Consider the following 11,949-nt stretch of genomic DNA (forward strand, 5'->3'; position numbering starts at 1 on the left):
GATGCAAATGGAAGCTTGTCTAGACTGTGGCATAGACTTTGGCATGTCATGTTATATGTTATTCTTGTCATATGCTTAGTATTTATTGTTGTAGAATGAATTGTCTCAAATGGATGAGAGTGCATAATGTGTCATTGAAAGAATCATGTGTTGTTTGTATGATAAAAGCATAATATTGTGGTATTCTCCTTTGAAGCTTTATTGGATTGACTTGGCGCATGCTTATACCATGTTATGACTACAACTAGTTAACTAAAGCCTCTTTGATCCTTTAGTTTTTGACTTGTAATATCACTTTATGCTTTGATTGATAATGTTTTGTCGCTATGCATGATTATGGCCATTATTGTTCTCTTAGTTGGTCGCTCCCTGTCTTTTGCTAGCCTTCTCCTGTGCTAAGTATGATCTCTACTCGTGCATCCAAACACCATAAACTAAAGTTTGCCAATTATGTCCACCATATCTACCTAGTAGCATTATTGCTATTCCAAGATATTCATCATGTTTTTGTTTATCTTCCAAATTAAATGTTGGCATGAGAAATTAGTAAATAAAGCTCTCACGAACTTGATGGAACATTTACTTTCTTGTACTTAATAAACTTTTTCATTGTGCCTATCTTATGAAGTTTATACGTTTGCAAATTGCGAGTTGGTAGTTAGTAGAACCATGCTTTAATGGGGAACACTTTCGACATTGCACTTATATTTAGTTGATGTCATGTTCTTTTGTTTATGGATGCCTAGCGGTGCGAAATAAAATAGAAATTTGTAAGTCCATGGAGTTTGTATATGAGTTAGAGAAACGCCTGGGCCGCTAATCTAAGCCATGCATCATTCATGGTGGAAATTTACAGCTAAGCCATAGTGAGCATTCTATGAAGCATTTGCAATAAAAAGCTATACTCATAATAAATAAAAAATTGCTGAGATGCTCATTGTCTGTTTGTCTTATCATTTTGGTATGGGATTGCTTCTACAAGAGTACCTTCATATCATCGGGCAAGAGGTACCCCGTTGGCGGTTCTCGATGATACTTGTATACTTACAATGACAAGAACTTATTTGAGACCTAAGTTGCGTAGCATGAGGTTTAGGTACTCGCATTCAAGGGGCAAGAGATTTTCAACTTATGATTTGCAAGCATATAGCTCATATTTGACTCACATTAACTTTAACCATTCAAGATGCTTATGATAGGGGCAATGAGAGCTCAAACCTAATAAGTACCATAATTTTTGGAAGGTTTAGAAAACTTGTTTATCTTGCTTACTTTGCAAAGAGTCTCTCTTTTACTTTTATGTCGAGTCTTCATCTTATTTATGCACCAATTAAGAGAGCATAGTTGTCATTCTTAGTGCAATATGCACAGTCCCAAAATTATTATTGATTGATTCATGATTGTGCTATTGCTTGTTCTCAAATTACTTGTATCTAGTCACCCTCTGAACTTTGAAGGTGTCCTAGCATTTATGTTTTGCTGTTCCATAAAGGACATGTTGAGTACCACTTTATTATGTTTGCTTTCAATGCACTATTATTCATGATCCTTTATTTAAGTTACTCTTCATGTTATAACATAGTTGCTAGGTTCTATTGAATTATATCTATCATGCTTATGTTAGAGTACTTAGATCCCAGCTCACAATGCTTTACATGCTTGATCAAGATTGTGTTGGCCGGCTTCATGTCACCTCGAAAATTGTTTTGTTATCACTTACCTACTCGAGGACGAGCAGAAGTTAAGCTTGGGGATGCTTGATACGTCTCAAACGTATCTATAATTTTTGATGCTCCATGCTTGTTTTACACCAATTCATATATGTTTTGATTACACTTTATTGCACTTTTATATGATTTCCGGCACTAACCTATTAACAAGATGTCACAGTGTCAGTTCCATGTTTTCTGCTGTTTTTTTATTTCAAAAAAGTTGTACAGGAAATATTCTCGAAATTGGATGAAATAAAAGTCAAAGTCAATATTTTACCGAAACGAAGACGAAGTCCAGAGGGGGTTCGAAGAGGCACAACAGGGCGCCCAAACCACCCCTAGGCGCGGCCTGGACCTAGCCCGCATCTAGGGTAGGTCTGGGCCCACCAGGCATCCCCACCGATCCAAATCCTCCGCCTATATCAAGCTCCCGACGCAAAAAACTTAAATATACAAGCCTCCGTCCACGAAAAGTTCCGTAGCTCCGCCACCCCGGGGGACAGAAGTCTCTGTTCCAGCACCCTGTCGGGACGAGGAATTGCCCCCGGAGCCATCTCCATCGACTCGACCGCCATCTTCATTGCCGTTGCTGACTCCTATGGTGATGAGTGAGTAGTTCTCCCTGGGGCTGAGGGCTCTACCGGTAGCTATGTGGTTTATCTCTCTCTCTCCCATGGTGTGATCTTTATGTGACCATGAGCTTTGTAATCTAGATGTCGTTATGCTATTCAAGTGGACTTTACTTATGTGATCTCCGGAGACTCCTTGTCCCATGTCTGTAAAGGTGACAGTGACTGCACCGTGTGGGTCTCTTTAGCTATATTTCACATAATACTTGTTCACTGAATTATGATTTGAGTTGGATGTCTCTACGAAATTGTGGTGTGTTAGTACCTCCTATGAATGCTCAAAGTGACGGAGTGGGGTGTTCGTTAGTACTTTGGAATACATCTTTAAGGTTTACTTTTGCAGCCGTACGCAATGAATTAGTGTTCGTTATCCAACCAGAGAGTAGTTCAGAGTAGCATAGTGAAGTGCTTATATTATATTCCTTTATGATATCATTGTTGAGAGTGACCACTAGTGAAAGTATGATCCCTACGACTTGTTTTTAAACATCGAATCACCGTTTATTTACCGTTTTACTGCATATTTACTTGCTGCCATATTTATTTCAGATTGTTATTACCACTCATATTTATCCATATCACTTGCGTTGTACTATCTCTTCGCCGAACTAGTGCACCTATACATCTGACAAGTGTATTGGGTGTGTTGGGGACACAAGAGACTTCTTGTATCTTAATTTCAGGCTCACTTGAGAGGGATATCTTTAACCTCTACCTCCCTGAGTTCGATAAACCTTGGGTGATCCACTTAAGGGAAACTTGTTATTATTCTACAAACCTCTGTACTTGGAGGCCCAACACTTTCTACAAAAATAGAAGCGTGCGTAGACATTAGATAGCGCCCCGAGATACTTCCTCTCTCACCTCAGCGTCCTACGCCTCGAGGTCTCCGGCGACTAGTGGAGAAGGAGACGAAGCACTTGATTGCTTTTTCCTATTTCTTGCTAGGGTCCTTTCTGTAAAGTTCAATGCTTTTTCTTCAAATTATAGGTTTTCTAGGGCTATAGATGCAAAAGGGCATTGTTGTATTTTCTGTAACCGCCGTTGTTAATGGAGACAAGTTGTACCGTAAAAAGGGGAGACTAAAATACCCCTGGCTCAAATACTACTGGACCTGGAGACAAGTTGTACTGTAAAAAGGCTCATGCGCAAACAAGAACTGTTAGTCTGTTACCCATCTTATCTTGAACCTTTTGCTTGAAATCCCTATCCGAAAAAAGTGACATAATATAAACTGCTGAATAAATATACCATAGGTACTTCTTTGTTTAGCCTCGTACCGATCCAAAAATAAAAAGCAAATCGAGTCCATTTTACATATCTCCGCGTAGAGACCAACATTCATGAATTAGGGGAAAACAATACAGTTCCGTACACTCCGACACACATATTTGTTATATTTTTTTTTGTCTTGGCAAATAAAACCGGAAACATGTTGATTTTACTCCTCAAGTAGATCTTGCAGCTCTGCGATCCTGTCAAAGTAAGATGGTTTCTGCCCGTTGTTAATAGTGCATTGAATTATCAGTAGCAATAGCTCCTTCTTTGATTGTGCTAATATTGGCTGCAATTGAAAAAATAGCTCAGGCTGGATATACGAAAATATTTTGCTAACTATTTGTTGGTCGAAAGCTTTATTACCTTATTCCCAATCGGGTTGCATACGGTTGTACCGTTGAACCACCTAGCAAAATTAAGGGCGTAGATAGAAGAAGCCTGTCTGCGAGTGTGTCAGGAATTATTTTATTACGGTCGACAGAAGACGTAAGGGGTTTAATTAAGGGGCAGGCAGAAAATTACCCGTGGCACAGAGTTTCTTCGTCAGGTGCAGTTAGCAAAATCTTTTCCCAATACCCGTTGCCGATTGAACTGTTTCCGGTGTGCTGCTGCATGCAGTATATAACTTGGCTCAAGAGCCTCGGGGCGTTGTTCCCGTGCATCTGGATAATTGCATTGTCATTGTCATTGTCATTAGGGGACGTGATAAGTGGATCCATCACCGTTAACGCACGCTTGGCGAAGTCGACGGCATAGCACGACCATGTAGCACCAAGGTGCACCATACACATTACCTTGGAGTACAAGACACAAAAATTGCAGTTATTGGCACAAGCTTGGAAATGTGACTAGTGATGTGAATTTATAAAAAATACAGAGGGTTACCAATGTGCGATCGTCAAGCCTGATCTGTGAAGGGGGAGGGTCGAATGCATCAACAACTAACTCAGTGGTTGCCCCGTACATAGCGATACTCTGCGAGTACGATCGATCGAACACATAAATAAACATGGCCAATGCATAACATCGTTTGTAATTAAGTTTCTCTTTACATAACAGTAAAATTTACTAACCGCCCATTCTACAGGTGTGTAGTGCCGTGCTGTAGATCCTAGAGGAACAACTAGGCGATCAACCTCCATTTGTCTCAGAGCTCTAATAATTCCCCCACATAACATCATATCGAATGATTTACCCCTAGTCAGTGAACTCTTGATGGTGTAGCCACTTATCTCAATAACTGGCTGAGCCGACAAAACTACCCAGTTTCTGTGACGATGAAAGCAACCTAAGAAAGAATGTGGTAACTATATCTGTTACTGAAGAAAATAAAAGGTTTAGGTAGCAGCACACCTGTCAAGTTCTGCATCGCTGTTTTGCTCTTTCACCCACCTGCTAAACTTAGCTGTATCTCTCACTGGAGCTCGTACGTACCTATTTGCTGCACACGGGCCTCTGTGGCCGCCCACACCTGATAACAAATCGCCCAATCCGAGCCTCTTATTTTGAGGGCATTTTTGCTTCAACCCCCCAATAATATATCGGAAATCTGGCGATAAACCATGTGTAGCATTCGTCTCTCCCTCCAAACCTGTGCCCTGGTTCAGTGTCAAACCGTTGCCGGGATGAACCATGTCTATGGGCATTGGTTGATGTCCGCTTGTTTGGCCACTAAAAAATAGTCACCTATAGTTAGTAATTCATTCATGGATTGCGCTAACAAAAAGAATAACAGACGTGCTCGTTATTACCTAGGCGCACTGTTTTGAGTATTCCTCCTCCTCTGTGTCCGGCGAGGACCTTCAAATTGAACGGCGCCTTCAGAGATGGATACTACAAAATGGGGGAATATTGAAATATTGATCGCCATTAGCTATAGATGCTTACCAGGTTCTCTAATTAGAGAGTTGACTAACTCGCGCAGTCCTTCTATTTCATCCCTCACGCGTCGTAGCTTTACTTGACGGGCTACTTCTTCCTCCTACACGAAATATGGTGGAATTTATGCCCTATTAACTACTGAGAGCAGATTTAGTGCACCCGAGCACCTGTGCTCTTGATCTTTGTAATATTTAACAATTGTACTTCTGTGTTTTAAACAATCATAAATTTTATTCCGTAAATGCATACAAGTGTTGTGAACACTCGTCCAAAGTTTCGGGAGAAATTAAATTGAATTTTGAGTTACAGAAAATTAATAAATTTGTGCCAGTCTATAGGGATGGAAATTTCAGATTTTTGTCCGAAATTTGTTTTTTATAGCTCAAACTATAACCAATTTTCATCCAAAACTTACATCGTACCTACAGAATGTTAATATGTATGTACACATTTAATTTCGATTTTTTTTAAATCACGGAAAAATGTTTTTCAAATATCGGAAGCACTGGTGCTCATGTGCCAATGAAATTTCCTACTCCCCTCCGATCCAAATTAATTGACAAAAATTATCGAGATACAGATAAATTTAGACCCTTTTGTTGACTACATACGTTTGTCTGTACAAAAAGTTAAATTATTTAATATGAATCAGAGGAAGTATTAAATACTATAGCGAACAAGATATTTCAATGAGATACTACTCCCTCTGTTTTGTATTAGTTTGCGTTTTAGCTTTTTTAGATTCAAGCAAGCATGGGAATGGTGCGGGTGCGATTGGAGCTTTCGGTGCAGATTATGTTGTGGATTTAATCGGCTTGACGCCATCTTCAGCGGGCTAACACATTTTGTCCGAGCGCGTCTAAATTGGTCCGGACACATGAACCGGCCACGTAAACTCCAGCAGTGTGACCCAAATGGACTGACCGTCCGCGTCCACCTATCAGCGCACCAAATTTAGGAAACCGATGTGTCGGCACGGACAACATGTGTCCTCTCATGTTTGCCCACGTGGACCTAGAGCCCGAATGAAAGCGACCCAATGGCCTTCTTCCTCTAGCCATCAATGAAAGTAGGCTGACTCCTGCTCTGGTCACGACGCCGGACGCCTACACTCCTGCTCTGTCTGTGCCGCCTGCCGTACATCAATGTCGGCGTTTCGTTCGACGCGTTAGCATCCAATGCTCTGGTCCTTTTTCAGCAGGCCAGCGGTGGGCATTTTCTTCCACAACCTCACTTCTTTCATTTCCCACCACCGCCGCATGCATCTCCGCAGCAATGGCTGGCGGCATAGGCTCGAGGGGAGGGTGCCTAGGACGACCACGAGGTCGTGGCCGTGGGTGTGGCCGATGCCACCACCGAGACTGACGAGGAGGGAGAAGCGGGAGAGGCTAGAGTCAGCCACCTGTGTCCCCATCGCCATTGCCACCATCGTCACCCGACCCTATCGCCGTCGACCTTTTCGGCTTCGAGTTTGGCGTGACCATCCACGAGAGCATGAGCTGGGACAGACGCGCCGACTCAAATGAACATAAACAGAGCATGAGCTGGGACAGACGCGCCGACTCAAATGAACATAAACAGACGCCGATTTGGGAAATGCCCATGAGCTAAAATGGCTGGGACAGCATATTGGATGGAAAATAATTAGATTTCTCCGGGGGATTGGATCGCTGGCAACCTCCGGGTTAAACACCATCAATTTTATTTCCAACGTGTGGTCCCTGTGAAGCCACGTCACTTTCGGTGGAGCGATGGAAAACGTAGTTGGGGTCCACACCACCCAGTCTTCGCCGGAAGAAAATCCTATACGACCAGGTCGTACTAGCCAGGTCGCTGGACCAACTCCCTCGCGCGACACCTGGCGGACCGAATCTCAAAGCAACGCTAAACTGACTCTGAGTACTCTGTAGAGTTTTAAGATCTCCAATTTACACGTACAGCAGGTCAATTCCTGAAATTTTCCCTTCCCATCTTCCGAGAGGGCCAACGAGGGCAAGCACACGGGACTCGGGAGCGGTCCGCCGGCGATGAGGAGGGTGGCCGCCCTGCCAGCGACATAGCGCGTCGAGGGTTGCCAGTCGCCATTGGCGGGGCGAGCTAGGCCGTTGAGGAAGGTGCCCGGTCCTCCGGTCCATGGACGATGGGAGAGAGCAGCCGTGGTGGAGCGCCGGTGGCTGGGTCGCTGCAGTCGAGCTGCCGGGGCGCCGATGGTTCTGCGACAGGGCATGTTACGGGGTGGAGACGTTCAGATTTGTGAAGGGAATCGATTTTGCTAAGCAAGGGGATCAAATCAGCGTTGCTTTGCGATTGGTTCTGCCAGGTGTCGCACGCAGGAGTTGGTCCAGCGACCTGGCCGGTACGACCTGGTCGTATAGGATTTTCTTCCGTCTTCGCCTGTATTCCACTTGTGCTGCCCGAATCAACGCGAGAGCTCGTCGGATCCGAGCTCGTTCGAGGCGCCGCCGCTGCGGACTCCCTCCACCACCGGGCCGGCTACTGGCGCCGCCGCCTGGCCCTGACTGCCTCCCCCCGCCCCCGCCCAGTACTGGCGCCGCCGCCTATCCCGACTCCCTCGTCCTCGATTGACCATTCACGCCGCCCTGCAGGTCACTTCTCTAGTCCGCCTACTCTATGGACGCCGCCGGCTGAGCTCCGTCCTGCTCGAGGAGGTGGGAGTGCTTCTTCGAGCGGCACCACTCGTTGCTTCCCGCGCGGCCCTCGATTGAGCCGGCCTCGTCCTCATCCGCGGCGGGCATTCCTGGCTCCGACCTCCCCGCGTCGGCGGCCGACCTTGTCCTAGACCTATGGCCTCCTCCTTCCCCCCATGGTCCCTCCCGTGGCCTTCCCCTTTCAAGGTCGAGGTCGTCAGGGCACGCCATCTTCGACCATGCTTATGTACGACCGTCGCCTTCCTCCTTATCTGCTATATGGATGTAACTCCGAGCGGGAGTCGCTGCAAAAGTGTGACAATGTTGCTACCATCGACTTCCGAAGATGGTATCCACGGCTGGTCAATGATCCTGCCATCTAGGGAATCGGCGATGCTACAATTATTTTGTTATTTGGCTTTTTTTTAGTACAGAAATTGTGCTACAATGTTTTCGGCGAGTTCTTTGTCGATATCTCTGATAAGGTCTGGTTTGCTACAATAGAAATTTTTTTTGCTATAACTTTTATGCGGTTTTGCTACAATTGCAAAATATTTTTGCTAAGGGGTTTCCAGCGAGGTCTCCAGCGAAGTCTCCAGTGAGTTCCCCAGCGATGTTTCTGACGATATCCATTTTTGGTACAATCGCATAATTTTTTTGCTACCAGCTCTCCGGCGATCTTTCCGGCGAGCTAAATATTCTTCTTTTATTTTATGAGTGAACCGCTTTTTTTCTACAACGAAGTAAAAATAGGATTTTTTTCTGCTACCTGGCTGCATAAAGGACACATGTTAGCACGGGAAGGAGGAGTCTGAGATATCAAATCTCCCGGGATTCTTAGCACTGCCGGATTGGAGCAGTGTGGGCCTACTTAAATTGCGGACTGGAGCGGTGCGGTTTGCTATCGAAAGGAAAAAACTTAGAAACGGGTCGAACCGACCTGCAGCAGCCGAGCGGAGCCGCCGATTCCCCTGACTCCACCTAGCGGGGGATTTTATAATTTGCCATACTTTTCTTTGCACTTCTATCATTTGCCATTTTATGTGTCACTGACAGGTGGTGGTCATGTGGCAAATAATAGACACTTTAAAGAAAAGTGTGGAAAATCATAAAATATCCCCCACCTAGCCTAGGTCCGCACTAGTAAATCACCTCGACCGACGCCGCCCTGCCTAGCTATCGCCGACCTCCTTCGCCCTGACTCCCTGGGGTTCTTGCAGCGCCGCCGTCGACCTTCCTGTACCAGGAACGCCGCCGTAGAACCGTCGATGCATCTCTCTAGACATAGATCCTTTCAATCTAAGGCTGGTGCCAACGCGGGCTGGAGGGCGTGCGGTACCGCCCGCCGGGAGGCGAGAGGCGGGCGAGACGACAGCGCGGGGCGGTGGATCCACCGCCCGGCGGTAGCGCCCGCTACCGCCCGGCTGCCGCCCGCGCTGGGGGCAAGAGGGGGGCGAGAGCGGGGGCGATGCGTTGGCGAGTCGGGGCGAGAGCGAGGGGGTAACGGCTAGCTGAGGTGGCGCGATCTGATTCGTCCACGTCGGCTAGCCGTTGGGGTAGCCGTTGCTGGCTCAAAAAATTCGAAAAAAAGCCAAAAACCCCAAAATTTCATCCCCACCCCCTATAAATACCCCCCATATGGTTTCACCCATTCCACACCTCACTTCATCTCCTCCACTCTCCATTTTCACTCCTCTCAACGCCATGTCTTCGTCTAGCAGCAGTTCGAGCGACGGAATGGAGGGTGATATGATCGGTGCATTCCAGGCGGAGTATGAGGAGGCGATGCTCAACCTCGAGGCGGAGCCAAGACGGCCGCGACGCCATCGAGAGTTCATCAGGCGTGATCGTCTGGGTGCCCACGATCGGCTCTACGACGACTACTTCGCCGACAACTGTGCTTATCCTCCGAGCTTCTTTGGGCGAAGGTATCGGATGAGGCGATCCCTGTTTCTACGCATTGTGGATAGATTGGGTGAATACTCTTCGTATTTCACCCAAAGAGTTGATGCTCTCAACCGTGCTGGTTTTTCTCCCCTACAAAAGTGTACTACGGCTTTGCATTTATTAGCTTATGGAGCCGCTGCAGATACGATAGATGAGTGGCTTAAGTTAGCTAGACAAACTTCATCAGATTGTCTAGATAGATTCTGTGAAGGCATCATTCACTGTTACGGGGAAGAGTTTTGCCGTCGACCAAATGTCGCGGATACTCAGCGTCTGTTAGCGAAAGCCGAGGAGCGTGGCTTTCCGGGCATGTTAGGGAGCATCGATTGCATGCATTGGCAGTGGAGGAACTGCCCAGTGGCACATGCCGGTCAATTCACAAGGGGAGACATCAAACACCCTACCATAATCTTAGAAGCCGTTGCGTCGTATGATCATTGGATCTGGCATGCCTTTTTTGGAGTGGCCGGGTCCAACAACGACCTCAATGTACTCAATCAGTCGCTGTTGTTCACTGATGTGCTTAGGGGAGAAGCACCCATAGTGAACTTCACGGTGAATGGACACGAGTACAACTGGGGTTACTACCTTGCCGACGGCATCTACCCCTCCTGGCCGGTGTTCATGAAAGGTGTTACTCTTCCACAAAGTGAAAAGCATCGACTGTTCACTGCTGCTCAATCAGCTTGGCGCAAAGATGTCGAGTGTGCCTTTGGAGTGCTGAAGGCTAGGTTCAACATTCTAGCAGTTCCGGGACGCTCCTACTCGAGGCGTACTCTTGGGTTGATCATGCGTGCATGTGTCATTCTGCACAACATGATCATCGACGATGAGCGTGATATAAATTTGGAGGATATCTATGAGACAGTTGACTCCAATGTCGGCCCTGCGATACACAACAATGCACCACCAAGCCTAGCAGCCAGGATTCAGATGGACAACGAAATGAGCCAGGATTCAGATGGACAACGAAATGAGGGACTCACCGATGTATACACAGCTCCAGCATGATTTGATTGAGCATATGTGGGCTAATGCCTAGATTATGTAATTTTTTCAAATTTTTATGTAATTTTTTTTATAATGTAATCGGTAACAATTTTAGTTGAATAAAATAATTTTCTTGCATTATTTTGAATGCTAATGTCGAAGAGAGAAAAAATCTGATGTGGAGGAAAGAGAAGTGAGAGCTGGCACTATAGCCCGTGCACTGGCACCGTGGGGTGAGAGTGGGGTGAGAGTGAGGGTAAAAGCTGACGTGGCGAGGCTATAGCCTGGAATGCATTGGCACCAGCCTTAGGGCTGACTGCTTTTGTGCTCAGACCTGACATTTGTTTCTGCAGAATTTACATATGTTTGGTCAATCGGCCATGGCTGTTTGCCAGGTCAGTGTGGATCAGCTACAACTCTGATGAGTCAAGTATGAGGTCAGATTCTTTTACCCTATGTTTATTACAGCAAAGAGCGTACACGAATTAGGCACCAACTTAATCTCAATAGTTGATGTAGTGTCCACTGTGTTTGTCATCGTTCAGTAGTCAGTACTGGCCTGGCCAAGACGTGGTCGCTGTTGCTTGCACTTGGCTTCTCAATCCCTTCAGCATTTGATTCAAAGAAAGCTCCTAGTGAAACAGAGTCCTCTTGTTTGAGATATATAGTGGCCTGGCCTCTAGATTGCTCTCTTATGACAGATCATGTCCCCATCAGGTGGAAGTAGGAAAAAACAAGAAAAGCTTGAACAAATTCTAGGTGTATCTTCAGTTGAGAGAGGCAGGGGCAGCAGCAACATAGTAGTAAAGGAAACAAGTCAGACATTCTAGGTCTTTTGGTAGTAGTATAAATAATATCAGTCGT

The 11,949-nt window shown here is 45.9% G+C and overlaps 2 protein-coding genes across 2 annotated transcripts; one reads left to right on the top strand and one right to left on the bottom strand.

Moving 5' to 3' along the window:
* Nucleotides 1-3,657: 3,657 nt before the first annotated feature.
* Nucleotides 3,658-5,624, bottom strand: LOC127347204 (uncharacterized). The gene is made up of 8 exons (XM_051373420.2): nt 5,507-5,624; nt 5,371-5,419; nt 4,973-5,290; nt 4,693-4,888; nt 4,505-4,594; nt 4,142-4,413; nt 3,983-4,061; nt 3,658-3,905 (listed from the first exon to the last, which is right to left on the bottom strand). Exons 3-8 carry the CDS (start codon nt 5,263-5,265, stop codon nt 3,783-3,785), a joined length of 1,053 nt encoding a protein of 350 aa, XP_051229380.2. The 5' UTR covers nt 5,266-5,290; nt 5,371-5,419; nt 5,507-5,624; the 3' UTR covers nt 3,658-3,782.
* A 4,173-nt stretch (nt 5,625-9,797) lies between these two features.
* On the top strand, nt 9,798-11,106 carry LOC139839131 (uncharacterized). The gene has a single exon (XM_071829176.1). It carries the CDS (start codon nt 9,853-9,855, stop codon nt 11,104-11,106), a length of 1,254 nt encoding a protein of 417 aa, XP_071685277.1. The 5' UTR covers nt 9,798-9,852.
* Nucleotides 11,107-11,949: the final 843 nt, after the last annotated feature.

The sequence above is a fragment of the Lolium perenne genome, chromosome 4 (assembly GCF_019359855.2).
Source record: "Lolium perenne isolate Kyuss_39 chromosome 4, Kyuss_2.0, whole genome shotgun sequence".
NCBI classification, from domain to species: domain Eukaryota; kingdom Viridiplantae; phylum Streptophyta; class Magnoliopsida; order Poales; family Poaceae; genus Lolium; species Lolium perenne.